Here is a 14,454-nt window from a genome sequence, read left to right on the forward strand (position 1 = left end):
AAAGATAAACGCTGCTTTTCTATTTTGGGGGAATTTTAACATGGGATATTTTAAAAAGTGAATCTCCATGATATTCAGACTACACCTGCTAACCTTTTTCTACCATTTCCAACAGCCCTAGTGTGGCTATGTATCCATTGCATTTGTACTCAACCATTCCTGGAAGATGCTCGGGTCAGAATATAAGATTCTTCCTTAATTCCGTTTTATCTTCACAGCAACCCTGTGAGGTAGGTTAGGCCACTATCAGCCTCCACCCCCCCCCATCTGCAATATATGGATAATAGTAGGACTATTAAATGATTGCATAAGGTAATGTGGAATGCTTGAAAGGACTATGCAGTGTTAAATGTTATTATCCTCCAAGTTCTGGCAAATGCCTGCCCTGACTTCTAGTGATACCACCTGCTCTGTAGTACAGCTTGCCCTGTGGCTAGTCAGCTGACAAAAGCTGAAGCAACTGTGCATGGCTCCTCCCTCCATCTTACAGCTGATTGATACGTGTGACCAAACACAAGCAGTCTGGATTGTTCTGGACATCTCCCTGTACTGAGCCAGGCAAATGTTAATTGTCCTATATTTTTTTAAACATCTGAACAGGCTTGGAAGAAAGGACAGCAAGGGAATTGGGCAAAGGAATTTTTTTTTGTCCTTTGATTTCATACAGTTCAAAAATCCTCGTAACCTTCCACAAGATCATCAGCACCACTGGAGCTCAACACCCCCAGAGGGCCCCTCCAGATAATGAGGACGTGTGAACGGAGACTAGTCTTAGGTTGCCCTGGTCTTCTTGGGTGCTCCATGCAAAGTGAGAACCGTGGTATGACTGGGATGGTGGACCATTTGACTGCCTTGGAGCTCTGGAAGAGCTGAACCTTGCCACCTTCTGGAGCCAGCCCTGATCTCCCATTTATTCCATGATACAGAGTACAACTGCAGAAATTCATAGCCTCCTGAGAATCTCAAGTTTTATACTGACCGGCATGGGTGGTGAAATCTCAGAAGCCCAAGGAAGGGAACATCTGAGTGGGATTCCTAGTTTGTTCGTTTGTCATTTATAGCCCGCCTTTCTCAGTGAGACTTCAGTGCCCTGCACTGTTGTGACCCTTCCTCTGAATAGCACAATTATGCCTCTAAACACACTGATAAGATACACAGATGGCAGAATGCTCACTGGCATGGCCTTTGGGGATTTATTCCATGATTTCTCACATTGCTCTCAGTATATAGAAAGAACAACTGTCATTCGACATTGCCAGATGTCACCTCAGCCTGTTGGCATTCGCAAGTGCAAAAAGGTGGCTGAAAGAATTTTGCACTCCGTCCCTCTTGCATATTTCTGGCTGTGTGTCTTTCTTGGTTTGTCATTTGGCACAGACATCTCCTTGGCTTCTTTCAGTCTAAAGAATCTAAGAAGCCTTCAAAACAAGATACTGAGTATTCTTGGTTGCCAGCATTTCGTGTCATGTTTCCATTCTTGGAGTGCTTTGAACGTTATCCAGAAAGGTTCCAACTACCATTGCCACTGAAAGGAAAATGTGGTTCTGAAGGACTCAGAAAAAACTTCTAGAGTTTTCATTCACTCATTCCTTATGATAGGTGTCTCTTTGATTTTCCCTGGACCCTGTTCTTGTTCATCACACACTGAAATCTAACAGTTTAGCCCCTTCCATATGCCTAGTGCTACTTATGAAAATGTGAGCTTAAATATCCTTCTGTGAAACAGTTCTTTCACAAGCTTTAAGACACTTATTATCTTGGTGTACAAAACCATCCACCGTTATTGCTGACATAAATTCCACACATTTGTTACCCTGGATCATGCTCTGCTAGAACTTGTCAAACAATAACAGTTGGTACTGTCTAATGAAAATCTGTGCCCTCTTTTTAAAACGGTGTTCCCTTTTTAAAACTGCTGTACCTGATATGCATTTGATATGCAGAAACAAACATTAAGAAGTTATAAGCATCAGTAATGTATTAAGCACATATTCAGAGCAATGTAGTTCAAGTAGTTGACACATTATTCAGAGCAACGTAGCAAATTCAGATTAATGTATTAAGGATGCTAACTGGAAACAAACTTTGTGAAGATGGCTACCTGTCTTCACAGGCTGAAAACTCCTAGCAAGAGGCTCTTACCCTTGTACAATAATGCTTAACATTTTGAGAGCACTTTATGGCATTCAAAGCATTTCACATACATGTATCACCAGTAATAGAGTTCCAGAGACAGAAAATGACCCTGTACAAAGTGATGTCCTGATTTTAAGATTAAGCTTGTTACTCAGTCCTTGCATTTTTGTTCATAGCAGAACCAAACTGCACTTGCACAGGCTATTCTGCTTTCCACAATAAATTACTTGCCACTTTGAGGAGAATCGAAAGCTTTTCTGACAATCTGGAAATACACCATTAGAAAAAAAATCACAAATAAGGTGTTAAAAAGTCCTTGGTTCTTTCCCAGCAGCTTGAGAATTATATATTTGCAGACCTCCGCTCTGGGCTGCTCTGATTTATGGATTAGCTTTGCAACTTCTGGACATTTGCTGATCACTACAGCGGTTCAGCTCAGCAGCTAATGACCAAAGTCCAATTTGACTGAAAATTAGTTGTTTTTTAAAAATCCTGCACTAAAATGTAAGTCTGTTTTTCCTGCATGGCAGTTGGTAAACCACTTTTATATCTGATTTGATGGACAGCCAAAAGAAAAATGTGCCTATTCTTACTCTAAAAAGCCAATTTTTCAGTTGTGAACTGTTTCAAAGTGTTGACACAACTCCAGTGGCGGAGATTAAATGGCAGCATTGATTCCTGTGCCGCGTATGGAAGAAAGAAATCTTTGGGAAATGTATTTTAATTTGCTTCTTTTTGTATGAGATATTTCCCCTGGGGTAGATTTGCTGGACCACGAGGGTTTCAAGATTCCTAGAACTTGGAGAGCCTTTAAATTGTGACACTGTCCCTAGAATAGCTACTGTACATTCCGAGAGTGACCTCACTAGGATATTGAAAGCGAGGATGCCAGCACAGCAATGCCTGCAGCTGCTCTTCCCTATCACTTCCCAGGATGGTGTTTGTATTTCTCTCCTGGAACAGCCAAAGGGACAAACATGGAGGTGTCAATGGACAAACATCACCTTTTGACCATATCAATGCACAACTTCCCACTGAGGATAACTGAGCACAACCTACGGCATAAGAAAAGAATGCCATAACTTCCTAAGCGATGTTTCCAGACCAGAATGGGAACTATCTGAGCAAGCAAAGCTGCTGCCACGTCTGACCGAGAGCATGAAATGGATTTTCCCCGGTAGAAGCTTTGAGCTTTATAGTAAGGGAAAGTCCCTATATTTTTTAATTTTTTTCTGTAACCTTGTTCATGCTGGCTTTCCCCATTTAGCTGTTTGTTTCCTTCCCCTTCAATTCATTTTAAAACCTACTTGTTTAAGTCTCGTGACTCTGATATAAGCATGTACACCGCACATCATTTGATCATTCTGGGTGACTGACAGCCAAATGTATGAAATGGTACTTTTGAAATGCATCATGAGGACTGAAGTGATATAACAATGTGATGTAGTCACTCACCAGGGGTGTTCAAATACCTACCAGTTCAGTTCTCATACTGTTTGCCGCTTGCAAACAGAGCACCGATTTCTGGGTGGACCACTCATCTGCTTGTTGACCATTTTGTAGATTTGCTTCACTTGCTTTCTTTCTAACAGTACAACACAATTGGCTTTGGGGGCATGTTCTCACACAGCCCAATTGAGTTCCTCTCCCCTCATCCTTGCTGTGCTGCTGTTCTGCTTGGCAGGCAATTGTTTATTTTAAATAAACAGTTAAATCAGACACAAGCAATATATGTTCTTCTCCAAATACAACTTATTTTCATATCTACGAGAATTTTCACTTCACAATCTGTTTTTCAGATGAACAAGAAAATTATCTACAGCCCACAAGGATCAGACTTTTGCATACGTTTTGTTTATGCCAAAATAGGAGAAATAATGCTGCATCTGGCTGAAGATTTACATAACAGGTTGGATCCTGCCAGCTTTTTCACTTTTTCTGCTCCTCAGTATAGCTGCCATCCTTCATGGCATTTGTCTATGTACATCCCAGGATCCCCATCTTAGCATTCTGGTGGGGGATCAAAGAGGTACCTTTCCTTCATTTTTCACAATCAGAAAATTGGTTGGATCGAATATATACCAGTTCCAAAACTCTTCAATGGAACAGAGAGCAATACTAAGCAGGTGGGCTCAAAAGTAAGCCTCATGTTATTCAATGAGGCTTATTCCTTAGGATTGCAGCCAAACTCACCTTAAAGAATTGATTTAATGTGAAGTTATGTACTGAGATGCATAACTATATTTTAAAAGAGGGCAAGAAAACTTCTTTTTCACTAAAATTAAGATGCTTCAGAAGAAAAACAAACTGACTCTTGAGGATGACGTCTGTTCAAATGTGTTCAACAGATGTGCAAGCAGGAACTGGCTGCAATAATGTAATAAATGTGAGCACATTTATCATATGACACAGAACTAAAGAATCCACTCTACAACTGATTTGGGGCTCAGACCCTCCATTTGGAAAGAATATTTAATCATAATTCCAGGCATCACTGGTGGTTGCTTTTTTTGCACACCTTTGTTTAGTATCTAAATATTTTACATATTTCAATAAAGATCAAATGCAAACATCTTCTTTTGCTGATGAGAGGTCTGCTGGCATCACTAGGACTACTTACAAGTTTGCAAGCTTCAGGACTCAGTAACAAGAACAGGCACGAATTTATTTATGGTATGTTATGAACTGTGCCTGGGATTCATGGGATTTCCTGCACGGAAATTTCTACACAGACGTGACTTTTATGTAGGACTGTGTGGGCTGTCAACCTAATACATAGATGTCAGGGCTGGTAGGCATGGTCCCATCCCACTGTCTGCATCTGATGAAGAGAGGTGTGGCTCTTGAAAGCTTATGCTACAATAAAGTTGGCTAGTCTTAAAGGTACTGCAGGACTCTTAGCTATTTTGCTACTACAGACTAACATGGCTAACTCCTCTGGACCACTGTTTGCATGGACCGTGTTTTTGAAAGTCTGCACAATCCTGCAAAGTCTGGAGTAAAGTAATGCAGCAAAATCATTTCTTCTGTGAATTAGCCCAACAACAGCTTCTAGGATTGGCTTGGCTCTGATTATTTATTTATGGGCAGAATCAACAAGTGCCACACACACACACACACACACTCTTTTGTGGCCCCCACCTTATGGAATGACCTGCCTGATGATGTTAGGAGGGCCACCCCTCTCTTGGCTTTCTGCAAACTATGTAGAACTGAATTATTCAAGAGGGCTTTTTTACGCAGGAAGGAGGGCTGCACTGTAACAAACTGCTTAAGGAAGATGCTTTGGAAAAGGGACAGGGACTGGAAACTATACTTCTGTGTACTGTCTGTTACTGTATGTTCCTACTGGGTAGTTTATGCATCATTTAATTTGCCATGTTCAATTATTTATGCTGTGCCTCAGCATTGTTTGAGCTCTGTGTCAAATTTTGAACTTGTTTTCAAATTTGCACACCCTTTGTATTGATTATTGAATGTCCCAGCTCTTGATGGCATTGACTTAAACATCTGTTGACTGTCATTGGCCCCAAATGACCATATACAGATTGTGCACTGTGCATTGCTGAAGATGGACTTGTGAAATTGTATTTGCTCATTTTATGCTACCGGTTCTTACCTGATGTGATCTTCTCTCAGCCTGCTTGGCGGGGAAAGCGGACTATAAGTCCAATAATAAATAAATAAATACAGTGTAATCCACTTTGAATCTCAGCGAGAAAGGTGGCCTAGAAACCAACAAACAAACTCCATTGGATTTTCTGGGGCAAATTTAAAGCTGTGCAGAGTTTGCCCGTTTGTCCAAACCTGTTGTTCACATTGCTTCTGACTCACTTTCTGAAACGGGATCCAGAGAATACAGAACCTTTTAACACAGGCCCATCAGTGTCCACGTACCCTGCTGTTCCTAGTTTAATGTGCTGTGAAGAGACAGAAAAAAAGAGGCTGTTGTCACTGCATCCCTTGAGACCACCATGGGTACAAGAAGGAATGTTTTCTGGCATACTAAAAATTTACCACTGAATTATGGCTTCCACACCTACAAAAAAGACAGCAGTACTGATATATTTGGACATACCAGTTACTGCCATTTATTCTGAAGCAACTGTAACTTACTCCCCCCCCCCTCCCCTCCCAGTTTAGTACGATCCACCTCGGCTGTAGTGACAAAGGCGCAAGTAGGCACACGGCACAAGTGCCAACTCCAGATCGGGAAGTTCTTGAAGATTTGGAGGTGGGACCCGGGGAGGGACTAGCAGTGGGCTATAATGCACAGAGTCCACCCTCTAGAGAAGCCATGTTTTCCACAGGAACTGTTGTCTGAAGAGCAGTTGTAATACCAGATCGCCACTCCCTGCCTGGAGTTTGGCAACCCCAACTGTGAAATGCACAAGACAGGAAGAGAGGCGAGTTTGGTTCCAAATAGGTCAGCATGAAAAAAAAAAAGCATCTTGAACGACCCAATGTAGGTTAGCAGGCAGGGGGCGGCGCGTCTCCAAAGGCTGCGCCCAGCTCCTTTTAGCCCTGCTCCAAAAGAGTCTGATTGTGCGGCACCGTCTCCCTGGAGACTAGAACGCAAAACATCTCACGTCACAGAGGAAGAAGAACGCCGCTCCACTAAGCGCTTACGGGAGTCTTAAAGGGGCCGTCGGCCCTGCAACGATGCGCTTGCAAGGAGCGATTCGGTGCACCGCGTTATGGAAGGCGCTTCCAAAAACCCGGGGAAGGAGAACGATGGAGCCAAGGATCCAGGTGCTGCTCGAGCCTCACTGCCCCGGACCATCGGTGCCGCTGAGAAACACGGGAGGAAAAGCGCGGGGGCGGGGGTTGAAATTAGAAAAATGCAATAAGAGCACCAAAAGAAAGACTGGCATCCAGGTCCCAATAGGGAGAGAAATAACAGTGCGTGGAATCAAGTGGCACAAAGGAGACACCGGGGCACTGGCAGGTTGAATTCAGACAAATCTGGCGTATCATAGACGCAGGTTTGCAGGGTTGCAAGGTGCGGGTTCGGAGATTCTGGGGGGTGGGGCCTGGGAAGACAGGGTTTAGGGAGGGGCTAGAGCTCATCAGGTCAGAATACCATAGAGTCCACCCTCCAAAGCAGCTATTTTCTCCAGGTGAACTGGTCTCTGTAGTCTGGAGATCAGCTGAAATTCCGAGAGATCCCCAGGCCTCACCTGGAGGTTGGCAGCCCTATGGGTCTGGGCCCTATGAAGTCACAGTGTTGGATCCGGTCTGCCTCCAAAGAGGCGACTTTGTGCTTGCAGACGCTCTGAGTGGGCGATATGCAACGCAGAGGTACTTTTTGCAAGTTTTGAGTGGCGATGGCGTTTCTCCAAACTCATAGATCCAGAGGAGTTAGCGTGTTAGTCTGTAGTAGCAAAATCAAAAAGAGTCCAGTAGCACCTTTAAGACTAACCAATTTTATTGTAGCATAAGCTTTCGAGAATCAAGAGAACTTGATTCTCGAAAGCTTATGCTACAATAAAATTGGTTAGTCTTAAAGGTGCTACTGGACTCTTTTTGATTTTTCTCCAAACTGAGACCCAACTCCGTGCTGCCCTCTTGTGCCGCCCTGATACTGTGAATGGTCGAGTCGTCCCCCCTCCCCCATTCCATAGCGTCATCTGGATCAAATGGGGGGAGGGGGTTAAAATGCCAAGGGGATCAATTGCACCCGCCAATGCATCGCACGCCAAGCTTATTTATGATTTATATTTCCAATATGCACTGGAAGGTTAAGTGCGATTTGCAGCAATTTCTTCAAAGTCATTTCAATCTGTCTAACGGACTCATCAATGGATTTCTGTGATCCTCTGGAGCAAAGGCACACGGGGTGAAGGAAAGATACATGGAATGGCCGATTCATACATAACATTACAGGCTACACAGGTTGGGGTCCTGAGCATGCGTAACACATGCGTTGTGGGTTTTCCATTCTGTTTCAAGACACAAGCATGATTCTCATCTGTAGCAGCAAGCTTGGGAGGAGAGTGATGCTCCACATAACTATTTTATCACAGGAGATGTTTACTGAAATCTTAGTAGATTTGGACAATACGGCATCCACCCTCCCCTTTTCTAACATACATAAAGAATTCCAGCTAAATAATAAGAACAAGCAAGAATATTATGCAAATTTGCAGGAGAGAGTGAGATGAAGTATATAGATTTTTCTGAATTTTTGTTATTAAAATGCCACCACTGCTGTTTTTTCTTACCTTTTTCTTATTTTTTACCTTTTTTTTTCTCCCAGTGCAACCCTAAAGAGTTACACCTTTCTAAGACCAATGAAGTCAAAGCGTAGTTGAGTGCAACATTGTTTAGGAAGACTGAAGTCAATGTGTAAAACTCTGTTTAGGATTGCACTATAAATCCCATTGAAAGCATTGGCTAATCTGTGTGTGTGTGTGTGTGTGTTTATTTTATTGGATTTATAGTCTGCTCATTCACAAGCAGACTTGGAGCAGATTACAACCAAAACACAAGGCTAAAACATGGCAGCGTAACAATAAGCTTTGGAAGTAAGAACTGTTTCAGTTAGTTGCAAGTATGCATAAAACTGTGGCTGCCATCAAGACTAACTGGATTAGAGCCAATATTCTGTCAAGCATGTATGTTTTTGCTTATAACTATATCTTTCACCAAAGTGTTGGAAACTACACATTGATATGTTAATTTTTACTTCATTTCTGTCCCGCTTTTCTCCCCAATAGGAACCCAGAGTGTCTTACATAGTACTCTTCACCTCCATTCTAGCCTCACAACAATCCTGTGAGGTAGGTTAGGCTGAGTGAGTGTGACTGGCCTGAGGTCACCTAGCAAGTTTTCATGGCAGAGTGGAGATTTGAATCTGGGTCTTGTGAATACTAGTCTGACACTTGAACCACTACACCATCCTGTCTCTCTCTATAGATACATTTACAGTGCAATCCTAAGAAGAGTTACTCCCATCTAAGCCAATCGAAGTCAATAGACTTAGGCTGGAGTAACTCTGTTTAGGATTGCACTATTAGTAACTTCTTTTGAGCCTCCTTGCCTACAGTTTTTTCTATTCAATAGAGAGTGAAGATTTTGAGAAAGGATATTCAGCCCCAGCAACTGATAATTCTATTGGGTAAGTCAATGGTAAACCTCTTCTTTTTTTCTTCTTCACTGCTCCAGTGTTGTATTTTGTCGCACCTTGACAGGAATGCTGCAGTGCATCACTGGAAACTGACTATTCTTTCAAGAGCCACCCAGTGGCGTTCATTGACAGTAGATGGTTCAGGACTAATGAAAGAAAGTACCTCTTCATGTAACTCATTATTCGTTTACAGAATTAATTGCCCTGGATATCGTGAAAACCACTTGTTCAAAAGGTTGGGGACCCCCACCCTAGAACATAAGAGGAGCCCTGCTGGATCAGACCAATGGTCTGTTTTACTCAGAGGCCAACCAGATGCTCCCCATAAGACCTACAAGCAGGACATGGAGACCAGAGCCCTGCCCTGTCTCTGCTCCCAGGAACTGCCATTCAAAAGATCCCTGCTTCAGAACACGCATGTTCCGTTTAGCCATTACCTACTTTATTTCCTTTTAGGCACCAGGATAAAATAGATCTTTTAACCCAGGATTTAATGGGAGGTTTGTTTAATGGTCAGCTTTTTAAATGAACAGTTTTTATGCAGCTTGTGCCTGATGGATTCTTTTTTTATGCTGTGGTTTTTAATGTTAAGCTGTCTTGAGCAGGACTCTGAAGAGGTGGCATAGAAGGATTCTAAATAAATAAATAAGTCCTGGCTCTTGATGGACCTGTCCTCCACACATTTGCCTATCATCATCTGCATCATCATCACCATCATCTGAACATGCTTGGCACCAAAATGGGATGGCCAGGATGGGAGAGGGTCACCCATCTAGAAACAGTCCTGGAAGTCCAAAGAAACACTCTGTTCTCTTCTAAAATTGATGGGAGGCCAAGGGCTTGCATGTCCACGCTGCTCTCATGTGTGCTAAACACATGTTTAATGGGCAAAACCCCCAACTGGACTCGCATTTTACGTGTGACTGCACTCACCTTCCAAATGGTTTAGGCAGAGTGGGCTCACATGTGCATAGAGGAAGGCGAGGCTTTGTCCATCCCTGCTTTCTACCCAATATCCTTTTGCAGACACAAAAGAGCCATAGAGGGCAGGCCATTCATCTTACTGCCAGAGATACATGTCTCCTGGAGAGACGTGAAAAAGGCAGTCAGAGAAACACTCTGCACCCTACCCCCAATGGCTCTTTTGTATCTCCAAAAAAATGCTGGATAGAAAGCAGGGACCTGCGAAGCCTCTCTTTCCTCTGTGCACACTCATGAGCCCACCCCACCCACCCCAACCATTTTGAAGGAAGGTGCAATTACACGTAAAATACGAGCTCATTTGGGGCTTCCACCCATTAAACATACGTTTAGCGCACATATAATCAGGCCTCATCAGTAAACCCTTCGGAACAGGAATTAGGCTGAAGCTCAAGAAGCAGGCTTCTTGCTTCTCTTAAGCATAAAGGAGAGAAGGAGGGAACTGGTTTTTCAGTATTCTGGGGTGCCTCTTTTCCAAGCTCAACACCCCTCCCCAGGGGAATTTCCCCTTCACATTTTAAAGAACCAAAGGAGAGGGAAATTGGCCTCAGGCCCACCCACAGCCAGCTTCCCACAGGCCTCTATTTATTGTACATGTGGCCCTACGAAGGCCATCGCAAGCATATCATTTTCCTTCTGAATGAAGAGGAAGAGAAATAGTTCTCACATTTGACATGTTGCAGTCTTTGCTGTAAGATAACATCCTCTATAAACTGAATCTATTTTCAATATAGGGCACCTGAATGTAGTATGACCATTCCAGATTTTGGCAGCAGCACAGAAACAGAATTGGAAGAGATCATAGAAAGACCAGAAGCAGAAACAGGTACTGTAATATTGGTATTTTGGAACAAGAGGGGAGGCAAACAAATTTTTTTGGTGGGGAAGCTAGCAAGGTCACCATCAACACGTTCTAGTGACTTGACAACCCAGTTTTGCTTTGCTTGACTTCCTGTTGCTGTACTTACCGAACTGTGTTTCATATAAACTGTATTATTCATTTACTTTTCTTACTGCCAGAAACATTTTGCCTGCTTTCTATGAATTTCCTGAGTCATCAAACTTCCATTTGTCCTTACTATTTCAAAGCACAAAAAGTGCTGTTTTGCACCCACCTTCCCTGTGTGGTGATAGCTGTTGTACAACTTGTTTCTTGTTAAGAAGAGAGAGTGCCCCCGGAGATGTATGGTAGCTTTATAATAATTTATTTTATAAATGTATAGGGTTCAGGAGCAAGTACACAGGATGTACAGTCATATAGCAATTTGTGTTCTGCTCCTGAAAATCCAAATTTGTGGTTTGCATAGCTTTGGATTTTTTGCTCTGCTTTTTCTCAAGGCAGGCAGAGCAGGTTTCACCCCAGCAGAGCATGAACCCATTTCTCACGCCATATTTTTGGTAAAAGGTGTTTCTGGCGGCAATCGCTTTTGCCCGTTAGTATGTGTTCTGCAAAAGCCTACTGAGTGGGGTTATATCACTTTATATAAAGCAGTAAAGCACATTATGCAAAAAAAAAAATACTATAGCAAACAAATTTTGCTTTAGTGCTAGTAGTAGGAGTACATGTCCAGACAGAAACAGTTGATTAGCCAGGAAGGGATGGGTGGGCTGTCATTGTTTTCGAAAGCTAGGAAATAGTTGACTTTTATTCTCATTTACGAATGGATGTGTCACTCCCCATTATATTGTTTTTAGCATAAGAAAAACAGCCCCTTTTCACATCAAATGGATTTTCATATTTTCTGTAATATGGAAAGATCAGTATGGAATGGATGCTTTATGTCTGCCTAATCTTTTAAGTGTCGTCATGATTGACTGTTAATGGTTCTTGTATAAACAGGTTCTGAAGGTCATTCAGGAAGGATGAAAAGTAGAACTTCTCTGTCTCCAGAGAGGTAATTGAGAGAGAGAGAGAGAGAGAGAGAGAGAGAGAGAGAGAGAGAGAGAGAGAGAGTCCCTCCTGTGTGCTATCAATGGGTTCAGCCATGTTAAAGTTGCTAGGGCTGCTTCAGGCATTAATTTTGACCGTTTTCTAATCTTGCTGTGTTGCATTCAGACTCTGCCTTGGGATCAAGAAGATCTGTGCAGCAATTATCCCCAAGATAGCCGCATAGATCTGGCAGTGGCAACTTCTGTACTCTTGAGACTGCACTCTCAAGAGTGGGGAATTTGTCAGAGCTAGATCTGTGGCTCTCTTGAGGGTGCTGGCTTAGCTTTAGAAAACAGTGTACTATTGCTTCTGAGAATAAGGTTCCTAAATTCCTCAAACATTTCCCAGATATTTAATGAGATGTCTTGCCTTGCTTTAAATTGGTTGCCCCTTGCTATGCCGTTGCTCTTCCATGGGAAGAATTGTGCTAGGATGTCTGCTGCAAATGCACTGGAATTATATTTGCTTCCACATACTGTGGTCAAAAAAGAAAGGCTCCTGCCTTCTTCCCTGGGCTGTTTTCCCAGTCTGAAATTGCCCCAGGGCGGAGGTGGAGCTGCATGAGCAAGAATTCAGTGGAAGGTTTGGGTTGGGGAAACATGGGGGCAGGAGCCCCTCCTCCCCCCATGCTGTGATCCCAATCTGAATCAGGCCCTGAGTTCCATGGGAAACGTACACCTGTCACTCTTGCACGCTGCTGCAAGTCCCCCAGTGATCATGTGGTAGATGTAATGTGTAGTTTTGAGCTCAAGAATTGGTAACAGTAATTCTTGATGCACTGTTTATTCTAGAGGTAGAAGTCTTGTCTTGAAGGCAGGGTGGGCAGTTGTTGAATTAAGGTCCAACTCCAAACATCCAATATGTGTTTTATGGGGCTTAACAATTTAACACAGTGTGCGTCTATAGGAATGCCACATGCCTTAACTTTCCTTGCAGTTAAGAATGACTAAACTGTCCTATGTTTATTTAGGTCTTCTCATGAGGAGAGTCAAGTGGCGAAGGCTGATGGCATTCCAGAGCCAGGACCAGCAATTATCCCCTTGGAAAAAATGCCAGAGCCACCCTCTGAAGAAGAGCCACCCTCTGAAGACACCATGACACCCTTGCCAAGCACAGGTACTAAGTGCAAGTGCAAATGTTACCATATACTGTGAGCTTAAAAGATCAGTGGAACTGCTAATAAAGAAAGCAGGAGCCCCCAAGGACTTTGGTGATCCAGAGAAAACCCTGTAGTTCACCTGCATAAATATGAAGTTTGTTGAATGGACAACAAGGAGACTGAAAAGTTACATATCGGTACTCAGAGTTCAGTGGATGTTTAGAGTGGGAAATAAATTAAAGGAAGGCAAGCTGCCAAATGCTTAGCTTTGGTTGAAAATAGTTAACTAACTTTGGAAATAGAGTTCTTTACTTTGAAAATCAATTTTCATCCATTGTGGATCTGGTTGATAATGTGTGTGCTTGAACAGCAAACTAAGCCACCCATGTAGAATACGTGCTGGCTTTTGGGGGGCCTAAATCAGCTCTGGCAAGTCTGATCTCATTTGATCTTGGACACTAAGCACAGACAGCCTTGATTAAGGCCGCTACACTAGTTTGGGGAAGTAGTTAAGAGCGGTGGGACTTTAATCTGGAGAACCAGGTTTGATTCCCCACTGAGCCAGCTGGGTGACCTTGGGTCAGTCACAGCTTCTCAGACCCACCCACCTCACAGGGTGATTGTTATGAGGATAATAAAAACATACTTTGTAAACTGCTCTGAGTGGATGTTAAGCTGTCCTGAAGGGCAGTATATAAGTTGAATTTTCTTGTTGTTAGTAATTGGATGGGAGTCCTCCAAAAGTGACCAAGGTTGCAGTCTCTTGCCATGAAAACTCTGCCAGGGGTCACCGTAAGTCAGCGATGACTTGACCAAATAGCTGCCCATAAGTCATCTATGACTTGACCACCACCAAATCAGCTCTACCTGAGAGAGTCCCATAAATAGGGGTGGCAGAGATGAACCTGGGAGACAAAGGTAAGTGGGATGTATAAAAGAAGACGATGCCAGAGTCCTCTGCCCCCACACAGAAGACTCTGGAGAGCCCATTAATCTCACATGAGGCCTAAAATGTCAATGATTGGGTTCTTTCTTATATTACCTGTGCTGTGTGGGAGCTGTGGCAGCGTGAGATGCAATGATCGCATGGGAGGAACTCAGGCTGTGGTCCCTTCCCATGCCAGCATTAACCTACAGGAAATACAAAAGCAGTGTGGTGGTGGTTGTGGGTTTTCTGGG

The 14,454-nt window shown here is 43.1% G+C and overlaps 1 protein-coding gene across 4 annotated transcripts in view; it reads left to right on the forward strand.

The window, feature by feature from the left end:
* The first annotated feature begins 6,742 nt into the window (after positions 1-6,742).
* Positions 6,743-14,454, forward strand: part of ERICH6 (glutamate rich 6) — a 31,967-nt gene continuing 24,255 nt past the window's right edge. For 2 of the 4 annotated variants that reach the window (XM_054983718.1, XM_054983719.1), the window contains exons 1-5: positions 6,743-6,888; positions 9,202-9,256; positions 10,981-11,072; positions 12,087-12,141; positions 13,147-13,292. In XM_054983718.1, the coding sequence (XP_054839693.1) occupies positions 6,834-6,888; positions 9,202-9,256; positions 10,981-11,072; positions 12,087-12,141; positions 13,147-13,292 (403 nt within the window). In that variant the 5' untranslated portion in view covers positions 6,743-6,833. Of the gene's footprint in view, positions 6,889-9,201; positions 9,257-10,980; positions 11,073-12,086; positions 12,142-13,146; positions 13,293-14,159; positions 14,194-14,454 lie in introns of those variants that run through there. The other 2 variants (XM_054983721.1, XM_054983722.1) reach the window with 2 other exon arrangements.

This window comes from Eublepharis macularius, chromosome 6 (genome assembly GCF_028583425.1).
Source record: "Eublepharis macularius isolate TG4126 chromosome 6, MPM_Emac_v1.0, whole genome shotgun sequence".
Taxonomy (NCBI): Eukaryota; Metazoa; Chordata; class Lepidosauria; order Squamata; family Eublepharidae; genus Eublepharis; species Eublepharis macularius.